Below are 22,182 nucleotides of genomic sequence, written 5' to 3' on the forward strand. Positions count from 1 at the left end.
AAAAAGTTACTGGAGTGAGGCTTTGTAGGGCAGTATAGCGCGCACACACATCACACTGATCCTGTCTGTCCCGCTCGGGTTGACTGAACTGCTTGTTTTTAAAGCCTGGCCAGGCTGCTGCCTCTCTCCCCTGGCAGGACTCTGCTTATGGTTGCAAAGTCTTTTCACCGATGGTATTTTAACTGTATTTGTACTTTATTGTGTTTAATATCATTTGCTTTGTTTTTTTTTAATGATTTTAATGTGGCTAAACTTTGTTTTGATAATTAAAATACAGTTATGACAAAAGAGGCTCAGTACTTTGATGAAGTATTTTTTCTGTTGATTATTGTCAAAACATCCTGTGTCCACTGTGGCTTCCACAGCCTGCCTGGCAAAAAAAATACTATAGTGTTTAATAGTCACACATGGCATACAGTAAATAAAATTTATTTTCATTGTTCAGACAACACACAGATTCCTCACTGAAATGGAAATAAACAGTCAGCTGGTCTCAGTCCACTGATACGGCTACAGCAGAATCTCTTTTCTCCTCGTCAGTGAGCAGCCAAAGCTGCATGTCAAACGGCTCCTGATGCTTCATAAATATCAAGGCTGCTCCTGGGTGTGTGCTGCGTGTCGTGTATTTTTGTATTTTGTTGTGTATGTTTGTGTGTGGGGAGGGGGAGGGGGGGGAGGGGGTGTTGGCTGTTGATGCTCATTTGCGCTGAACTTGTGTGAAGGATGAGGGCAGCTGGATGGGCTGGACGGGTTTCTTGCGGGAGTCTGGGGAGACCCTCTGGACCGCCGTGGGCAGCAGCTGGTTCCGTTTGATGATCTGCAGGGCCAGCTGGGTGTTTCCTGAGGATGCACCACACAGATATTAACCTCTCACTCACATATTCAACACAGTTAATGCAAAGCTGTAATACGCCACATCGTTTCGATGCTGATGAGACTGGTAAAATCGCTAACAGCCAGGAGCAGCTTGAAATAGGCAATGGCGGTATCAAGGTAACCAGGGTGTTTAGAAATACAGATGTATGATTTTCAACGTTGTCAAAAATCCAGGCACTGATATTTTAGTGGCACAAGAAAGTATGAGCACATTTCACCTGTTTTAGCTTCACTGCACTGGCTGCCCGTTCATTTTAGGATTCATTTTAAAATTATTTTATTTGCTTTTAAAGCTTTAAATGGTCTTGCTCCTCCTTACCTCTCTGAGCTGCTGCACCCCTACTCTCCTACCCGCTCTCTCAGGTCAGCTGACCAGCTTCTCCTGAGAGTGCCAAGAGCTAGGCTGAAGCTCAGAGGGGAACGAGCTTTTGCCATCGCAGCTCCAAAACTGTGGAATGAATTGCCGCTGCACATCAGACAGGCCTCCTCACTGTCTCATTTTAAATCTCTTCTTAAAACCCACCTCTTCTCGTTGGCTTTTAACACCACGTAGAGTGTTGATTTTATGTTGATTTTATGATTTTTTGTTTTTATTGTATTCATGCATATTTTATTTTGTGCGGGCAGTACATTTTATATTTTATTTTATTTATTTTTATCCCATTTTTAATTTATTGCATCTTACTGATCTATTGTTTACTACATCTCTTTGTATTGTGTTATGTATTTATTGTTTGTGCAGCACTTTGGAAACCTTGTGTTTGCTAAAATTGTGCTATATAAATAAAGGGGATTGGATTGGATTGGATAGTCTACAGGTACATCTCAAAAGATGTGAATATCATGAAAAGTATGCAAAAGGAGCCCAACCAAGTATTGAGTGTATAGAAATGGACATACTTTTCAGAAGCCTGACATTTGTGTTTAAAATATCCTTTTTTTATTGATCTTATGTAATATTCTAATTTCTGACGCTGAGTTTTGTGTTTTCATTACCTGTAAGTCATAATCATCAAAATAACAAGAAAAACAGGCGTGAAATATTTCACTTTATGTGTAATGAATCTAATATACGAGTTTCACTTTCTGAAATGATTGACAAAAAATATTGAACTTTTCATGTTATTCTCATTTTTTGACATGTACCTGTATGTATTAAACTGATACAGAGTTGCATTATATTTTGATGAGTAGAGCACATCACCCTCAACCAGAGGTCAGTCTGAACTGGTGGGAGAGAAATATGGAAACTTACTGGACTATTGAAAGTTAAATAAATATATCTGTCCCCGTTTTGAAGTATTTGTGGTCTAGTCGTGGTGATAAAGGTGAGCCAATCAAAATGGCAAATTCATAAACTGCCTCGGAAGAAAGACAGAGAGCTGCTGCAGTGCTATTCAGCTGGCAACCAGGACAGAGAAACAGCAGGGGAAGAACACAGCAAAGCAGAGCTGGTGACTGTTAGAACGACTAACTGAGAGGGTTGGTTCACTGCAAAGAAGGGGCATCTAAAAATAAGATAAAAACAATAAGTCTGAGGGAAATTATCTTGCTGCATGGACAGACAATTTCACTTGACAAGATGTCTTGAATTAAGATTGTTAAATCTAGAAATAAGCATGTTGAACACTTTAAATAAGAAATTAACTCTCAGTGCTGAGTTTGTGTCAGTGGGGTATTTCTTTTTTTATCAGTTAAAAAATGACACGATAGTGGCTTTATGGGCTCAATAATGATGGCTGAAAAAAGGAAAAAAAAAGACTAATAACATCAAATGTTTTCAGATAGTCAACTGAGATACGCTAGGGTGATGAGGTTGAACAGACAGCACATGTTTGAGTATGAGTGTCTCTCTTTTATTAAACCTGTTTGGTCCGGTAGATTGATGATATGATTGATGGTAGATGATTGATTTTAATCTGTTGGCTAATGCTATACTAATATTATTTGTCACAGTTAATGAGGGTTTTGGGTTATTGTTAATTTTCCCTGCATGTTCTGAATTGCTGTCACCAGTTATTTTGCTAGGTTTACAAAAAAAAAAAAAAGAAAAAAAGATGAGCAAGGAATCTGTCGAGTGTTTTTTCGATGAGTTAACAACACAAATAGGTGACAAACTTTAATTTAGAAGTTTTGTGGTTGTATTTTTCGGTTGGAAGTGTGAGTTCTGACCGTTCTGGAGCTCCAGGTAGACTCCTAGCAGGATGGCTTCAGGGGGAATCTCCTTGGTGTTCACCATAGATGCAGCCTGATGAAGAACACACAAATCACAACAAGGTGAACTCTCATTTTTTTTTTACTACACTGCTAAAGTATTTGAACAAGAAAGAAAGTTTATTTCCCAAGGTCAAAAAATAGCTTTGATACTTAAGAGCAGCTTCTTATGGATTTAAATGCCACTTGGTGTCTTCATAAATCAGACAGTTCAATGCTTTTTGAGATTAAAACAACACTAGTTTAGTTTTGAACATATCACAGGGACAGGAGAGGCATCACGCAGCAAATAATGTTCTACTGCGCAAACAGCACAAAAAGCACTCTGCTACACACTTAACCAGAACCAGTGTTTCATGTCTGGTTAGATTGGACTGAGTTATAACCTGAAGAGGAAGTACTTAGACAACCATAATCACCTCCATGAGCTGCAGCTAATGTGACTGTGTTGAAAAGCAAACGTACCAACAGTAACCAGCATGCATCTGTCCCTCTCATCTAACCAAAGCATGATTATTGCCCTTTAGCTGTATAGTGTCACCCCTGTCTTTTAATAGGCACAGCCCTTTCCTCTCTGCAAATTTGGGACTGTGACTGGCTAAAGCCACATTCTTACATCCAGGCTATCTTTAGCCCCTTTCAGACTTCTGTTTCGAGCCGCGATATTTACGCCTCTGTGTGATGTTTTGCCTAGAATCTGAACATCCCAGAGTTCTTCTGCTATTATTATTTTGAATACACTTGCTGCTGCTGTCGCTTATTGTACACAAACTGCTGCTGCTCTGTTACACTGAACAAAAATATAAACGCCCCATGTCAAATTTAGAGTTTTTATTAACATTAGGGTTATGCAATATATGAAGCGAATCAAAATTCATTGTAGTTAATGACTACTCTTTAGATCAACGTCCATTACATGTTGATGTTGGCATCTGCAAAGGAGTGACAATCCTTTGAACACGTTGGGGGTCAGCTTGAAGAACCTGAATGTTCAATATCTTGTGTGTCACATTTGTATTTCTCAGAGCAACACATCTCCTTCATGGAGTTGATCAGGTTGTCTGTCAGCCTGTGGAATGTTATTCTATTGTTCCCGGAGGGCCACATGGAGCTGGTCGTGGACACGTCGATCCAGAACATCCCAGAGATACTCTATGAGCGACATGTTTGGGGAATACGAAACTCTCAAAGGGCCTATCGTCTGATAATTAACATCCAGCTGCACTGCGACCCCTGGACGACGTCCCTGCATCCAGCATGACCTGAGACATCTGAACCATGATGACTTATGACAAGATTTGACATTTTGGAGTGGCCTTTTATTGTCCCCAGTATAAGGAGGGTCTGTTCATTCTGTCTGATCACCGTCTGGAAATGCCACACCCAGGTACTGAGTGAAATCACTGCATCACTGAGCAAATGCTCACTGACAGAGATAGATTAAAATGTTACACAAATCAAGAGAAATAATCCTATTGTGCAAGTAACAGTCAGCATATGTTTACTTAGAGTTGTTTACTCCATGTGGCATCAATATTTGACATGTGGTGTTTATATTTTTGTTCAGTATAAATATCACTACCAGCCAATATTACACTGTTGCAGAATCAGTATGAATGTCTTAAGGGGAAATTACATTTTTGTTAGACTTTTTTTAACCTGTTGTTACATCTTTAGCTTCATACCAACCTTGCTTACATGTTCTTTGTAATGTGTTGTATTTTGACCCTGAGGAAGACCTCTAGCTGAAATCATCAAAATCAAATCAATCGAAATAACTTTATTTATCCCCGAGGGGAAATTGAGTTATTTTTAGCTCTTGAAGAATGAGACAGCCTGATGGCTGTAGGAGCGAAGGATGATTTTGAATCTCTCCGTCCTGCAACTTGGAAACCAGGGACTGTATAAAAGAAGTGTTTGTCTCACAATACAGTTGTTCTGTAAAGTAGCAGTGTTGCTCGAGTTTTGGAAGCACAGAAGCTCATGTCCAGGACCTACTGAAGTCATGCCGCTGTTGTTTTGGTTACCTGATGCAAGCACTTGCGGGCCTTGTCATACTCGCTCCTCAAACAGTAGGCGCTGCCCAGGTTGAAGAGCATCATGGCCCGCGCTGATGTCACACTGCTGGGGTAACACAGGGGAGTCTGCTTCCCTGCTACACACACAGGCACACAGGCACATGCATACACACACACACATGAAACCATTGTAGTAATTTCCTTGATACTTTTGTGTTAGTTTGTTACTCCGATATATTTTGTCCATTATCATGCATTAGACTCACAGGACTCAACAGGCTCGTCTCCTTTGTCAGACCCTGGTGACAAAAACAAAGCAAGCATGAAGCAGAAAAGAATAAAGCATATGTTTTGTAGAGTCCTGTGTTAAGCCCACAGACCTTGGTCTTGCTCGCTGGTCAGCACTCCCATTGACACGTCGCTGACATTCTCTGGGTTGAGGTGAGTGATGGCGTCAGAGATCCTGTCCAATGAGATGAGGGCTTCAGCAGCATAGAGGTGACCCAGGAACCTGAACACACAGCAGAGCAGGAGGAGACCATCAAGACCAGCTGAGTGATTCAAAGATGGGGATCAGTGTGGTTGGAGAAAAACAGAGCAGCTAGCTTTGAGCACTTACTTGAGGGATCCAGACACCTTGGTTTGATGGAGCAGCTTCTCAGCGTGGTTTAGAGCCATCAGGTTGTCTCCCAGAGCTAATGCCACATAGGCACTACAGGCCAGGATGGAGCACCTACACATCAAACAGTGGTCACCAGTCATTACTGTACAGCCCTCTACAGGTCATTTTTATGTTACAAAATAATGAGTGATGTGTCAGCTAAACCCAAGAGAGAAGAAAATTTTACCTGAGGTTTTCTACCTCCTGTTTTCTGAGAGGAGACGATGGAGCTGCAGACAGGAACTTATCAGCCTCCTGACCTTTCCCACTGCAACACATCATCACAGCACATATCTAACTCTACTGAACCACAATGAAACCTGTATCACACTGCAACATTTAAGTCATCCATATTGTTTACATTTGATCAGGTGGCACACAGTTATATATCATTATGTTCAGCCCATAATTGAGTCAATTGCTTTGTCAGTGGTTTGGTTTGCTAGCTGCTGTGGTTTCTTGCCCATTTGCACAACTGTTTGTTGCTGTTTTTATTGGTGTCTAGTGTATTGCTAGTGGATGTATTTATTACTTGTGTGTATTTATGTGTATTCAGAGATTGTATGTTTTTATGTGTGTCATGTTTATATTTTATACATTGGAGAAGCCAAAGACAAATTTCCACCACGGTAGACAATAAAGTTCTTTCTTTCTTTCCATCTATCCATCCATCCATCCACCCAATTATGGTGTACTCGTCGTTTATTAATGCTACATAATTAAAGCCTACATTTACAAAGCTTTTCCACAAAATCTGCATCCTGGAAAAACATGATCTGAGGGACTTCTGACACCTTTTCTACAGTTTAAATGCTGCCACAGCAAATCACATGTAGAATCATGCCAAGTTCAGTTTAAGTTTTTACATTATTTGACTTATTTCAACTTAAGTCATGCACTAAACGGTAGAGAGGCCAATAGTACTGCTGCATACAAGGCTGTTGTACTTTATTTATAGGATCACACTCATTAGTTGTGTTACTGTTTTTTACTGAAGAAGGGACTTAAAGAGGGACAAAACTGGCAGCAGAATAAATCAGTTTCTGACAGCATGCATATGAGGTGTGGATAAATTCACACATCAGCATTTTCAACTTGAACTCCCAGTAAGGACAGGTTCATTGAACTGTACAATCAGTAATATTTTCTGGTCTCTGGCAACACGGCAACTGCTGACATTTGAAGCTTTGTGATCACAGGAGGTGCTATACTCTACATTTTGTTGTCATCCTCTGTAGTACTACATAAGATCTATGGTGTGTGTGTGTTTTGTCTGACCTGCAGGCGTCACTGTTCTCGCTGCCGCTCTCGGTGCTTCCTGACTGACTGGAGTTCTTGGAGCCGTTCTCTGTCTTGGTGTCCTGCTGCTGGTGTTCAGGCAGTAGCAGCAGAGCGTTCCTCAGGCAGATGGCTGCAAACTCCATACTGGCTACTGGGATAGCTGCTGACTGGCCCTCACTGTACAAACACACACACACACACACAGTCAAAAAGAGCATCATCGACTTATTAGATATCAGTCAGTCAGGATTACAGTAGCTATAATACAATGTGACCAAGGATATAGGTTTAAAATGATGTACTAGACACAAAGAGTCTTGGTTTTGTTGAAATGGTGGAAACATCAAGAAGCTTCATTGGAGTGTTGGTACATGCTGTTTTACATAGTTTTTATTGTCATACAAAAATACTGTAGGTGTCATTTTGAATTTTGGACTGAGCCAGGCTTACTGTTTCTCACAATTTCCAGCCTTTATGCTAAACTAGGCTAATTGATCCCTAGACTTGATCCTTCATGACTGATGCACAGACATGCTTCTGATGTAGATCTTCTCTTGAACAAATACCATCACAGAAGTTGTTAGCACCCACTGTAGCATTTCATTGTAGTGAGAACATTTATTTTTAATCTGAGCTCACTGTATGCTACAATCAATGTCTCATCTGTCTTGGCTCACTTTGATAACTACAGCCAATGACAGCCAAGTGGGATCAAGCACACACACTTAGTTGGGGCTACTCAGAGTTCACTATGGTTGAACTCCACACGTTGTTAAGATGCAAATTTACTTTGCTACCGGAAACAAATTAAGAATGGAAGGGTGTAGATACAATGCTAGAGCTAACATGAGGCGCTGCTGCCCTCTGCTGGACAGGAAGCCAGTCATTAGACTTGTGGAGTTCAGGGCTGGAGGATGGACCTGTTGGCACTGACCTGTAGATAGTGTTCTGGGTGGACTGGGATGCCAAGACGATCTTGCGATGGTAACCTTGCCCAACAATAGACTGAACTATACCTTTCTTACAAGGTAAACCTTTGCTCTCCTGCTCCGAGCCCTGGAGACAAACACAGAGACCATGAAATTACTTTATGTTCACCTTTATATAACTGGAGTGAAGGTACCATAAAAAGCTAATTTGGAAATACAGGTTTAAAGTAACACTGCAGTTGGAGCAATAGGTGTTGAAACCACTTAGGAAAACCAGATTCTGAATAATTACCGAAGCAAAACTATTACTGTTAGTAGATAATATTCCACTTCAAGTGAAAGCGACATAATATATCTTTATTGCTTTTTGATACATAACATAACAAAGTTTATCCTCTTTAAAAAAAAAAAAGAGGTACTAACACTGACTGAATAAAATATAAAAATTACCAAAATTATTTTGTCAACATTCAGTTGTCAATTATTTGTACTAATACACAGTAGGGCTGGGCGATATATAGATATAAAAAAATATATTGATATATTTTTAAATGTGATATGGAATAAGACCATATCGCATATCAAGATATAGTTAAAAAAATATATTTTTATATACAAATGCTGCTCTTACTACCCATACTACTACTCTTACTGACCCATTTAAGCATTTTTTCAGGCATATTCAAATTTGACCATTTCTGACAAAAATAGACAAACTATAGTATGAGTTTTTTTTGAGGGAGTCATTTTTGAACATCCCATAATGTGGTAATTTCTTGCTATTTATGGACAAGCTACCGTACTTTCCGACAAACTATACCACCATCGGCCTATTATATTTCATAGGTTATTTTTATTTAAGATGTTTTATTATTTAAATGTGCACTTTATGGAGCTTTGATTTTTTTTTTTTTTAAAAAGGTACTCCTGTTATACAGTATTTATGTTCACTTAAATAGTTAAAAAGTTTCAATAAAACTACTTGTAACATGTCATATTTGATTTTGACTTAACATTTGCTCTCACTTTGTGATAAAAATATCGGGATATATATCATATATCGATATTCAGCCTAAATATGTCGGGATACGACTTTTGGTCCATATCACCCAGCCCTAATACACAGCCTTACATAGATGTTGCAATTTCACAACAGTGGGCCTCAGATGTTCAAGTAAGCTAAAAGGAAACCTGATAAAGGCAAAAACACTGGAAGAAAATACTGAAACTAGGACACAAAGCTAAACTCAACGAGGATCTGTGTCAGTGAAGTCGTACCCCCTTGTTAGCAGAGATGCAGCACTCTGCCAGCCGGAGCCACAGTCTGGGGTTGGAGTGGTAAACCTGCACGGCCTCCATGAGACACTCGAATGCTGCCAGGGGCCTGCCGATGTGCAGCAGCTGGATACCACAGTTATACAGCAGCTCATAGCGCTTGTTGGCTAGTAGAGCACACATGGGGATACCGGTGAACTTTTTAGCTGGAGAATAAAAGTAACAGAAGAAAGGGACTTGTTAGCATTTGAAACCCACATAACAATACACCCACTTAGTCCAAACTGAAGTACTCCCTTCACACAAAAATACAGAATGGTATGTTTGAATGACCCTTAAAATGTGTTCACACCAGGGGCGAACTAGATTCTCTCACTTCATCTCTCCATGCAGGCAGTTTGTATGTTGTTAGTCCAGGTCTTTGTGTATCTGTCTGACTTTCTGCCCAACGCCCAAAACAAGTGTATTTGTGGATAATCCACAGACCACACTGTCAACTGTTTTCACAGGGATGATATATATGATCGAAAGTAGCTCCAGTGAAAATGCTGATGTTGAGTAACAGTTTGTGTGAAGAGAAAGTGTTGTTAAACTCCTCTGAGAAAAAAAACTCTAAAAATGTGGACAAATAAAACCAAAACTATCAGGAAGGAAAGACACTACTGGACAGATGGTTAGGGTTGACATATAAAGTAGTTCCTTTGCAGTGAAAGGGCGACCCAATGCAACAGTGAAACTTGTCAATTCCATTTTGCCATATATTTATGAGAATTTCCCAAAAAATCTAGAAAAACTATGACTTAACAAAACATTCAGCAGAGAATAATGAGGACTATGCTGCAGAGGTGGATTGAGATGTTTCTTTGGGTGTTTGGATGTGACTTTTGATTCAAGATGGACAGAGCTGCTGTCCTACACAATTTTACCATCTCTCAGCCAACAGGAGAGGAGTGCTTGATACGATGATCACTTGATATCAGTGACTTACATTGACCGCTGCTGCCGTCTCCCAGCTGTGCGCAAGTGTGGTCGTTCTCTTGCAGTGCCTTCTTGAAGTAGAAAATGCCGAGGTTATGTTTTCCCATTGCAAAGTGAATGCAGCCCAGATTGTTCCAGAACATACATCGAACACATTCTCCTGTATGAGACAAGTCAGAAAACAATACATCAACTACTAAGACAACTAATGCAAAAATAATTAACTGTGACTTCTACAGCCAGTTACATCACCAATGAAGAGCCAATGACACATTACAGTGTAAGTCAAATCAAAACTAGCCACATGGCTAGGCCTGTCACGATAACACATTTTTTAGGACGATATATTTTCCCAGAAACTATCACGATAAACGATTAGTAGTATTAGTATTGTTGTTTTTTTTTGCCGCTGATATAATGATATTAGAGCATAATAATTCAAGTACCTCATTTTTAAGAGCAATTAACTTTTAATTCTCAAGAATATTGAACATTGGCATTGTAATGCTGGAATGGCTGTTTGGGAAATGTATGGTTTTTCAGGTAATTCATCCTACCTATTAAAAGTCTGGAGCATTTTTCTAAATGCTGGTTTCTCCATAGTGTTGAATGGCTGCATCTCTTTCACTATAAAGCGAGTAACAATATCTGTGAGCGTGCTCCATTTAGTGCTGTCACGTTTATATTTGCATTTTTTGGGCAAAACTACGGCCATCAGAAAACTTCAAGTACGGGGATTATTTCTTTCTCTCTGCTTCAACGCTGTCCACACTGTCTGTCTGTTTGTTTATGTGTGTGTGGGAGCCCCGCCTCCCCGCAGGTTGACTGACAGGAGAGGGAAAGAAGCAGCGCGACTGAATGTTGATGACTTATGTAAACAAACACGCATGTAAACGAAGACTCCGGAAAAATGATTGTGGCCATTTTTGTTTATCGAACGATAAGTCGATATATTGATTATTGTGACAGGCCTACGCATGGCTTTTTGACATCAGGCTTATCAGAGAAAGCCTTCAAAAAGTACAGTAGTCTTCACCCGTCTTGATGGGTCCAGGATGTTCTGCGATGTTGGAGCTGTTCAGCAGCTTCACTGCTTTCCTGTAGTTTCCTCTCAGGTACTCAAAATTACTCTTGAGGAAGAGTGAGGGTGCAGACTGATGGAGGAGACAGGAAACACAGGTTAGAGAGACATACTTGATGATCATGGTCATAACATCCGCCTCTCGTCAAAGCCAGCGATGTGAAGGTCAGAGTGTGTGGAACAAAGTTCACTTTACATTGGTGGAACTTTGGCTGTACAACCTGGCATGAATTCAGCACATGACTATGGCTGCTGCAGCTGCTAACATCTCTTCACAATGTCCAAGACGTGCTTCCAGTATTAAAAAGCTCAGTTAAACTCTGGCATCACTTTTGGCACACACCAAGCATAAGAAAGCGGCACTTCACTTCCCTATTCTTGTGTTCATTCTTTAGCAGTCAATAAAAAAGTTGTTTCTTGTGCTATTTTTGAATCTGTACACTCAATACCACAACAGGTATTATCCTCCTTTTGTCATTCTAGCAGTCTGTCACAATGTAAATACATGGTGACTGTGTTGCCATGTATTTACATTGTGACATTGTACTTGCCACTCAGAGGGGAGAGACCGCCCAAAAGCACTGACATCAAATTAATATTCTGTATGCATCTACTACATCTAGCTACTGTTTGAGGATAAAAGCAGCAAAACTTACATTCCCTGCTGTGTTCATCACTGATTTGATCTCCCTTTTACAGGCCTTGGAGGATTTCATCTGGATGTAGGCTCTCACTTTGTACTGTGAGAAAGAAACAACAGTCAGTGAGCAGGATGGAGGCTGACGCAGAGGAGCAGTGGATCCTGTTCAAATCTCTGAGCTCTTACCTGGTGCATCTTTGATTTTGCTGCCTCAATCATAGCTGTGAACTCCGCCTTCTGGTTTGCTCCATCTTTGTTTGAACTGTTGCTCTGTAATCAAACACAGCATTCAGTCAACTGTACATGTATTGTTACATCCGTTACATTTGTTTAGTTAGTGGCCTCAGAAACAACTGCATTGCTAAATCAAATTATTCCCAGATGAAGCCATTGGTGGTACAGCAGCAATTTAGTTTGTTATGTTAGTTAACACCTTTTTGTGTGGTCTGGAGACTTGAATGACAGCAGCTGTCGTACAAAGAACTTTTGCAGTGTGGTGAAGTACCTCTCCTTTGCCGTTCTTGTTGCTTCCCTGTACAGAGAGTTTGTCCAGCACAGCCAGCAAATGCAGGGCCTTCTCTGGCTGGAAGGTGAGCAGGTACAGATCCACCAGCAGGAAGCATACAGCCTGAGCAAACTTCTCTGCTAGGACAAATAACACAATGACTGCATGCCAAACTCACTTATAAAATATCAATATATGACATACTGTGGATCTCTCCCCAGTAGTACTTTAGACACAAGCCCTTCTCTAAGTCACGATCACATTTCCCATAAACCCTGTTATTTCGAATTTAAGTCCGTAGCTGACATGCCTGAACAGGGCCAGGTTCAAGTCAAGTCACAAAAAGACTTGAGACCTGTGTTTATTAATGTATGGAAACTTTGGCTTAAACTGCCATGTTACGATACCCATTATACACAGTAGCCTGGCACAGCTTCAAAAAGGCAAACTACATACAACACAGCATTTGTTTTATATTTATGGTTCAAATTAATGTCCTCAAAACGCTCATCTGCATTTACCCTAAAACCTTAAAGTTATTAACTTGCAACAAAATGTTTTTAACACCACCAAATTCCCAGTTAACAGCCTGTAATCTTAATGAAATATTTTGTATTTTTGTCCATGATGAATGACTTAAATGACAATCAAAGCGGCATGGGATCAACCAATTGATTATCTAATAACATCACCAGTATACTTTAGTGAAAGTCATGTAAAGCACCACAACATACCAAACGGTTCTAAAAACTGGTAGAGCCTCTCTCCTATTGCGATGGCTTCTGAGTACTGTCGCATATGATAGTGGATGATGGCTTGATTATAGTAAAGCAGGCTATTTTCCACATCATCCAACCCATCAATGTCCTCTGCCGATGTGTGAACCTGAAAGATAAAGACATTGTCTTTACAGAAATCTGAGACATCCAGAAGAAGCAAAGTGCTGTTCGTCTACAACTTCCACTGAAAACAGATTCGACATGGACTGGAAGCATGAGAAAAATCTGACCCACATTTCAGCAGTTACCTGGTTCTTCATTGCCATTAAAGTCTGCTTCAGAGTTCCTGTGGTAGTTTGACTGCTTTTGTAAAACTCTACAATAGCTTTATTCATGGAGATCTTGTAGTCCTCTTTGTTGAGGTCTTGCAGGGCTTCAAGGTGTTTGAAAGACTCGTCATACTTCCCAGTCTGTGAGGAACACAGGAGCTCATATCACCAACTTGGCAACAATCTGTGATTTGCAACAGATTAGAATTTCTTCTCATGTTATTTTAAGCTTCACACCCATAAATGCAAGAGCCCTGTAATACTTGCAAATCTATCCACAATTTCTGAGCACTTTGTGACTTGTTTAACCAATGATTTTCCCTAACAAATCAGTTTGCGAGCGCACACACAGTAACACTCACATGGTCTGCAATGAAGGAATATTCCAGCTTACCGAAAAGGCTTCATATGCATTGGCTGCTATTTCTTTCTCTTGGTCTGTCATTCCAGGGGATGATGAGTTGTCATGCTTTGTCTCGTTTTGTTCTGATCAAAATGAAAAGAGAGAAAAAAAGTCAAACTTACATTACATGGGTCTTCAACCAAGGCTAAAAATGAAATTGTATGAGTACTGTTACCAGCCTGTATTGCCACATGCCACTTTATTAGGTATACCTTTCTTTTACCCCAGAGCAGCCCAATTTCTTAGTGCCGAGGATTGAACAAGATACTGGAAACATTCCTCAGAGATTCTGCTCCATGTTGACACGATAGCGTCACATTGCATTTCCTGCAAATTTGTTGGGTGCACATATATGCTGCAAATCTTCCACCACATCCCAATGATGCTCCATTGGACTGAGATGTGATGATTGTGGCTCTTAAAGCTCACTAAACACATTGTGATGCAAGGGAAACAACCTTAAGATGACGTGTCATAAGTGACATGGTGTTTGATCATGCTGAAGTAGCCATTATGATGTGGTCATAAAGGGATGGACACAGTCAGCAACAATGCTCAGGTCTGAGATTTTAACCATGCAACCATAATTTACTTACAGAGCTGGGTGGGTGTTTGACATATTGTTTACACTATGGTAGCTTTTGTCCAATTCTGCCCCTTCCATCTGCATGTGGCAGCAGAAAACATGACTTGTCAGACCAAGTAGCAGTTCTATCTTCTACTGCCTAGGTCAGGTGAGCCTACACTCACTGTAGCCCCAGTTTCCTATTGTTGGCTGACAGGAATGGAACCGGCTGTAGCCCGTTCACTCCAAGGTTCATGTTGTGCATGCTCTTCTATATAGACTTTTGAGTGACTGTCACCTTACTTTCAGCTTAAAACCTGAACTGCTTTACTGGAAGGTTTATGTTTTCAGACCATTCTGTGTTAACTCTGATGTGGTAATAAGATCAGCTGATACATAAAACTGAAACAAAATTGTTCCTGCGAGACTGGTTCATGAGGTATGTACATTAACGAGCAGATGTACCAGAGTAGCGGATAAAGTGGCCAACTCAAAACTACATGACAGTTGCTGGTGTTGTGTCCTAACTGGTTTCCACACTAGCTGGTTGCCGTACTCATTAGTGCAGCCGTGTTCCGCCTCAGTTAGCAGATTCGTCACATATTAAACATATAACTGGCGATTTCCAGGTCGCATCTCCGACCAACAGGGAATAATATTGTTGAATACAGGTGCATCTCAATAAATTAGAATATCATAGAAGACTTTATTTATGTCAGTAATTGAATTCAAAAAATGGAAATAAAACATTACATAGATCCATTACAAACAGAATGAAACATTTCATGTCTTAATTCATTTGATTTCTTCTAATTATATTTAATTATATAACTATGGCTTACATTTAAATTTAGTGTCTCAAATTAAAATGTATAATACAAAAGACCAATTTCAAAAAGTATGTTTAAAATGGAAATGTTGGCCTCTGAAAAGTATGTCCATGTATATGACTAATACTTGGTTGGGGCTGTTTGACTTGAACTACTGGAAATTGACTTTTCCATCATATTCTAATTTATTGAGATGCACCTGTAAGTGAGCACTACATCACCAGCCACCTATAAAAAAAAGAAAGCATGAAAATATAATCTTTGCGTGATGGGTTAGAGCTGGATTCAAATTCACTACAGCAAAGTTAAACTGCTCATGCACCATCACATCTATATGTTTATTAAATATGTGACGAAGCTGCTAACTCAGGCAGAACAAAGCTGCCCACACGAGTGCAGTAACCAGTTAGTGTGGAAACCAGTAAGGACACAACACCGGATGATTTGAGAAGAAAATCCAACATCTTATTGCACCAGATATAACCCGTTCATTCTGATATCACATCACCTTTAAAGAATATTTATGAATGCATTCAGTCTGTGGGCCGTACCGTTAACTCTATGGAGTCTTGGGCTATTTTGTCAGTTTTTGAATCCTTTTCATCCTGCCTGTATACACCACTTAAAAAATGTTTAAAATGCCAAGTTGGTAATTTTTTTTCCCAGCACAACCTCACCTATATGACCTCATAATAATTGACATTTCATTCTGACTTACTGGATCAACATTTTGAACCACAAATAAACAAAGAAAAACCAACATAAATGTGATCTTGTGATTGTGTGTCATCCTGTCATCCAACTCTGGTTTTTATTCTAGTGTGACTCCATTTTCTTTGTGTGTTTAGCATAACAATTTTGGTCATTTTGTGCATTTCTTTAGTCATTTTGTGTCTTTGTAAGTCATTTTGTGTCTTTCTTTGGTCATTAAGTGTCTTTCTTTGGTCATTCTGTGTCTTTTTTTAAGTCATTTTGTGTCTTTTTTAGTCCTTTAGTCCAACATAAAATGTGATTTTGAATCTTTTTTTTTCTTTCAAAACACTATCGTGCTCAATAAATAATTTTGAATGTTGCAAATATAACATATAAGAGGGTTACATCCAGTTCTATAATTTTATACTAAATATATTTGACCTTGTCTCCAGTTTTACTTGGTATATCATCATCAAACTGAAACTGGCCTCATGGAGTTCACAGCCAGAACTTTAGAGGTAAATTTACAGTAGGGCTCCACGCTGCTTTGTTTTCTAGTCTGTATGTGATTAATAAGTCATGCTTTGGCGCTTTTGGAGACTCCAGAGGTTTAACATCTCTCGCAGATAATTGCTTCACCTTGATCACTGTTAGCTTAGTTTTAGTCAACCTCCTGCTGCTGGCAGGACTGTGGGATTAAGAGCAATATTCAGACTACTCGGTGGATTATAAACACACTGAATTTACCAAAAGACGCCGGCGACGTCAACGCGAGGGGTCTTGAGGCATGTTAAGGTCGTTTCTGTAAGGACACTTCAATGCGACATTTGTGAATGAAGTTTTGGCTGAACGTGTCTACTGGCAACAACATGCACATCGGCTAGGCTAACACAGGGTTCACCTGGGTGGTTAGCGGCAGTCTACAAAAGCACCACATAAACTAATGACCAACCGAGCGTTACAGGAGTGACCCCCCTCATAATATATTACCAGTTATTGAATAAACAAATTGCATAAGGACAGCGCATCTGTTCAAATAGTTAAAGCTAGCTCAAATTGACCATAACTAGCTACCCAGCTAGCTTTAGCTGACACACTCACCTGTATTTTCTGCCATTTCTGGGGCCTCTTCAAAGACAATTGTATTTGTAGTTTATATCAGATTAGATTAAATTCCGATGTCTGGCAGAGAAATCGTTAAAATGATACGTGGATACTTAATCTCCAGTGTGTCACACTGAAGATGCTAGCCGATATCTGTCTTGTCCGCTCTAAACAGATTCTTCTTTGCCGTTTAGTGACAGTTTGTAACCAACGCGTTGAAACGCGACAGCGCCCCCTGTTGTCAGGGACCGTCAGGAAAATACACTCTCTGATTAGTAATGTAACATAATGCGTCATTAACTATCACATGACTGTCATTTATTAAGCACATCTGTAATATCAGTAATTTCAGGACTGCATCATTAGGAACGATGGGTTTCAGTCAAAGGTTCTACAGAAGGAAACATTGAACCCACTTATACAAATTGTAATAATAATTTGCAACGTGCACATATTTATTTATTTATTCGATTTATTAATCGAGTCATACTAAGTAATAAGAGGACAACATATAAACCAAAAATATTTCTCCTTCATCCACGTCCAATGGTTAACTTTTAAAAGTACTTTCCAGAAAATATTATGCATATATATATATAATGTATAATGCGTATTTTATAATTATAATATAAGTATAATATTTAAATTATAATATATAAACAAAGTGGATACATTTCATAATATATATAGATAAAATGTGAGACAAATCAATGACAAATATACAATTGATTAAGTAAATTAAGTAAACAAAGAGACAACAATATATGCATGTGTCAGGTGTAATATTGTTACTCTCTCTCTCTCTCTCTCTCTCTCTCTCTCTCTCTCTCTTTGTGTGTCTCACCCTTATTTATATACAGTCTATGGTCTCACCGAGACCGAGTCAGATGTGCACAGTGTCACATTAACACTTTTTAAAGGCTAGCCATAAATAAACCATGCTGGGTAGAGTTACAGACACCTGTGGGTGCTGGTGGTTTATGTGCGTTTTGACGACAGATTGCCTACATAAAAAGGGTGGAAGTGAAACTTTAAGTGTCAGTCGCTGTGTCACACCAGAGTCAGTCAGAGATGGAGAAGTTTAAGACTGTTATTGACATTGCCAACAAACAGGCTAACCTGGGTTTCGGGTGTGTCGCTTTGCTGACAGCAGGAGGGGAGCATGTCTTCTCCTCAGCGGTGTTCAAGTGTCCCTGCAACGACCTGAACTTCCTCTACGGCATGGTGTTCCTGCTGGTGCCCGCTCTGGCTCTGCTGCTGCTGGGTTACACCCTGAGTAAGAGGACGTGGAAGCTGCTGACGGGTGTGTGTCAGCGCAGGGCCAAGCTGTGCCGCTGGAAGAAGCTGACTAACCTCTGCAGGGTCTTCATCCAGATCAGCACCATCGCGCTGGTGGCGCCCTCCACCTGGATCGCTATGGCTCTGCTCAACGGGAATTACTATGAGTGTGCGATGACCGGGACCAATGTGACCACTTATAACAAACATCTGTGTGGAGATCAGTTGTCTGGGTTCCGGTGTGTGCAGCAGCTGCCCAGCCTGCCCTGCGGAAAGGGCATCAGTGAAGACAGAGAACATGTTCTGCTCAGACTCAGAGCTCAGTCTCAGGTCAGTGCTCATCATGTGCTTCTCCTTTTTGCAAGGGCGATTTAAGTTAACAATGTTAAAAGAGTAGTTTAAAAACCTGCTGATTAATTTATCTTAGCTGAGTGATGTTGGCATCATCTTCCTAACCCTGAGACGGGTTTATAGCCAATATATATAAACATAATAATACAGCATTATAGCAATATAAAATTGCAAGTAGTACTATTAAACATAGGTTTCTGTAATAAGACCCTGTTTGTAGTATTTCATGTTGTTTTTGGGTTAAATGTTGTGTAATGTGAAACATTGATCACAGTGTGATGCAAGACAACTTTCAGGAAATATTATTCTTAAAAAAAAGTGAAATCAAATTAAAATTAAGTAGTGTTGAGTTGACAGCATCACCTGCATACCACCATCCATAAAAATGGGAATGTTTTTCAAGTTTGACAATAAAAGTCATACAATGACACTTTCTCTCTTTTACACTGGTGGTTTGAGAATGATGTTACATTTTAGATGTTCTAAATGTAAATATGGAGCATATGAGCTGCAAAGCTTTGTGAACTTGAAAGTTGAAATGTGGCCTCAGTAAAAGAAGAATAGATGCCATCTGCAATGTCATATTATATTGTGCAATTGCAGTTGTTGTGTGAGTTTCACTTCTGCACTTGAGTAATGTGAATACAGATTCAGTTTTTCAGATTTTTTCAGATTCATTCGTGCCATCCAGTGTTTGTTACATGTTCTTCTGTTTTGTGTGCAAAAGCCATGTTTTAAATTCAGACCTGAAAAAGCATTTACTGTTTCCAGGGAAAATCAGCACACAGGAAACAGACACTCAGCATCAACATGTTTTTATAGTTATTTTTTTTCTGTTGCTTCATGTAAATGGTGTCCCTTAATTTCACTGACGAATGTGTGAAAAATATCTTAGTATTTACATCTCCTACACCTGACTCTAAATCATGCTGTGTGTGACCACAGATTCTGGGTTGGATGCTTATCACCTCTATCATGCTGTCCCACCTGCTGCTGACCTGTGTGAACCGGTGCACCTCCCCCATCAGCTACCTGCAGCTCAAGTTCTGGAGAGCGTACGTTCAGGAGGAGAGCAGCCTGTTTGATTCATACTCTTCTAAACACGCCAAAGAGCTTGCTGACAGGAACCTGAAGAGCTTCTTTAAGCGGACATCACCTGAAGATATCATCACCCCTTCCAACAATGACTGGGAGAAGATCTCGTCCCTCTACAAGTTCAGCACCAAAGACCACTTCTATAGCACCTTGCACCGGTATGTGGAGGAAAACACAGGGATGGATAAAGAGATGCACAGGATGTTTTCAGTCAAATCAAGCGAGCCTGCTGAAGACACTCCTGCTATTCTTGATTTTATAGATGATGGCAGGATGCCACTGTGAGGGGGTTTGTCTGTTTTGGGCTTACACCAAAGTGATGCTTGATTAAAACGTTAAATTGGGAGTTGGTGATTTTAGACACTTGATACATTTTCAAATTAAGTGAATATCTCCTCATAGTATGCTTGCTGTCTGTGTGTGTTTTGAAAAAAGTCATGTGTTCAGTGGCGGTTCTAGACCAGTTTTACTGTGGGGGCCAAGCAGGGGCCAGTGTTTAATCAGAGGGGCCCATTAAAAAACAGCAAAGATTATATTTAAGCATTCAAAACCTTTATTTTAGCTCATTTAAAAATCTCATTGAAGTATATTTGGAAGATACACATACACTGATTGAAACAATGACACCTACCAACAATAATTCTTTTTGCACAACATTGACATTTCTCATTTTTGTGCACAATTCCTTTTTTTTATTTTGAAAGTGCAGTATAGTGAGAATTATCTTTTTTTTAATCTATATATACAAAATTATATTGCACAGTTAAACTATTACACAATAGACACATTCTGGGTTCCTTTTGTGTACAATGAGATATTGTTTGAACAAAAAATAGGTAAGAATTGTTCCGTCGTTCATCGTTATAAATTGATCAATTTAATATTAATTTGACACAGGGGCCACAGCAGGGGCCAAGGGCTTCTTCACAGGGGCAGTGGCCCCTGTAGGCCCCTGTGTAGAACCGCCACTGCATGTGTTCATACACAGCCCAGGCTCTGTACATGGAAACAACAAAAGGGCTCAGGCTGACAGAGACAGTAAATCAGTAACATGCTAATGTTCTGAAGGAGCACTGATTGGAGGGGTTTTATGTTTGGGTTGAATTCAAATACCAACAATCTCAATTCCTCCAGAATCACAATCACAATGACATCGACTCCACCTTAAAGAGATCAAAGAAGTTATGAAGAATTATCCCGAGAGGGATACCAAAATTGTTAAATAATAAAAAATAAGAAACCCTGGTGAGTAAAGACAAACTTAAAAGAACAGAAGAGTTGGCATTTGGTAACATGACTGACAGCAGACTGCTGGTATCACTTTTAAACGACAGCAACAAGGCAGACATCATGAGAGCTGTCAGTGTGAACTAAACAGGAAATTTGCTGTCTTCACCACTGGTTTCCTGTGCACTGCTGGTAGATTGCATATGTACAGTGCATGTACACATTCAGCATGTGAGCATCAGTGAAGAAATGAATGTATCAATTTGTAACACTGTACCATCACTGTGACATTCAATGACTTGAATGATGGTGTTTCTATAGTGGTGGCAGATAATGATGTGTTCCATATGCGTAGAGGAGATTTAACCACTTCCTGTAGAAGGCACTCAGCGTGTTAAGTCGGAGCAGTCATTCTGATGGAATGGAAAAGAAAAACCACCAAGAGGATGTGATCACTTCCTCAGTTTACTCTGCTGATGCTTACTGTCTCTGCCTCTCTCTGTCTCTGCAACAATGGTATGTTCTCTATGGAATCATTTCAATAGAATGAATGGATGCTCTTGTTTTGTACGATTTTCTGCATGTTTGTGTCTTCTTTTGCACGTTTTGTCATTCCGGATACAAATAGTCGATATCATTCTTGTTAAATGCACGCTGCTGTCGAGCTGAACTGACACTTGTTTGTTGTGTTTGATGATTGTGTGTGCATGAAGACAAACAAATGAAGTTGTCATACTTCTTATTTCTTGTATATAGAGACTGTTTTATATAAAAGTGAATGGAAACACAAGCATGATTTGTTCAGTTTCTTTGGCGTGTTTTTGTGTTTTTTCATCAGCATGAAATAGCTTCAGGCTACATCCTGATCACATCACTGTCAAAGGATGCAGACCTGCAGTCATAAAAACAAAATGCAAATGATGTCTAAACACAGTGAGTGTTAAAGAGGGAATCACAAAAAAGGGATGTAAATGTGAACAGAGGAAGGGAAGTGGAGTAGGGTGGTAACTTATTTACAGCTTGAGCAAATCTGTTCCTTTGAGTGGCAGCATAGCAGGGAGTTTCCCCTGGAGAAAGAGTGGAGGAATAAAGCGTCAGACTGACTGGAGGAGGAGTAGATGAGTAAAGAA

General features: G+C 39.8%; 2 protein-coding genes across 3 annotated transcripts; one reads left to right on the plus strand and one right to left on the minus strand.

The window, feature by feature from the left end:
• Nucleotides 1-327: 327 nt before the first annotated feature.
• Nucleotides 328-17,286, minus strand: cnot10 (CCR4-NOT transcription complex, subunit 10). 2 transcript variants are annotated; one of them, XM_059340192.1, is made up of 19 exons: nucleotides 17,099-17,286; nucleotides 13,901-13,992; nucleotides 13,486-13,647; nucleotides 13,193-13,343; nucleotides 12,459-12,595; nucleotides 12,140-12,223; nucleotides 11,970-12,053; nucleotides 11,269-11,386; nucleotides 10,243-10,392; nucleotides 9,258-9,460; nucleotides 7,985-8,106; nucleotides 7,048-7,227; nucleotides 5,957-6,037; nucleotides 5,728-5,841; nucleotides 5,489-5,619; nucleotides 5,375-5,407; nucleotides 5,118-5,242; nucleotides 3,049-3,124; nucleotides 328-840 (listed from the first exon to the last, which is right to left on the minus strand). In XM_059340192.1, exons 1-19 carry the CDS (start codon nucleotides 17,112-17,114, stop codon nucleotides 698-700), a joined length of 2,202 nt encoding a protein of 733 aa, XP_059196175.1. In that variant the 5' UTR covers nucleotides 17,115-17,286; the 3' UTR covers nucleotides 328-697. The 2 variants fall into 2 exon arrangements, with proteins under 2 accessions (XP_059196175.1, XP_059196174.1); XM_059340191.1 differs by having other exon boundaries at nucleotides 330-840; nucleotides 5,118-5,245.
• Nucleotides 17,287-17,967: 681 nt separating this feature from the next.
• calhm6 (calcium homeostasis modulator family member 6) lies at nucleotides 17,968-21,969 on the plus strand. The gene is made up of 2 exons (XM_059339688.1): nucleotides 17,968-18,709; nucleotides 19,676-21,969. The coding sequence occupies exons 1-2, from the start codon at nucleotides 18,173-18,175 to the stop codon at nucleotides 20,108-20,110; spliced, it is 972 nt and encodes a 323-aa protein (XP_059195671.1). The 5' UTR covers nucleotides 17,968-18,172; the 3' UTR covers nucleotides 20,111-21,969.
• Nucleotides 21,970-22,182: the final 213 nt, after the last annotated feature.

The sequence above is a fragment of the Centropristis striata genome, chromosome 8 (assembly GCF_030273125.1).
Source record: "Centropristis striata isolate RG_2023a ecotype Rhode Island chromosome 8, C.striata_1.0, whole genome shotgun sequence".
Taxonomy (NCBI): domain Eukaryota; kingdom Metazoa; phylum Chordata; class Actinopteri; order Perciformes; family Serranidae; genus Centropristis; species Centropristis striata.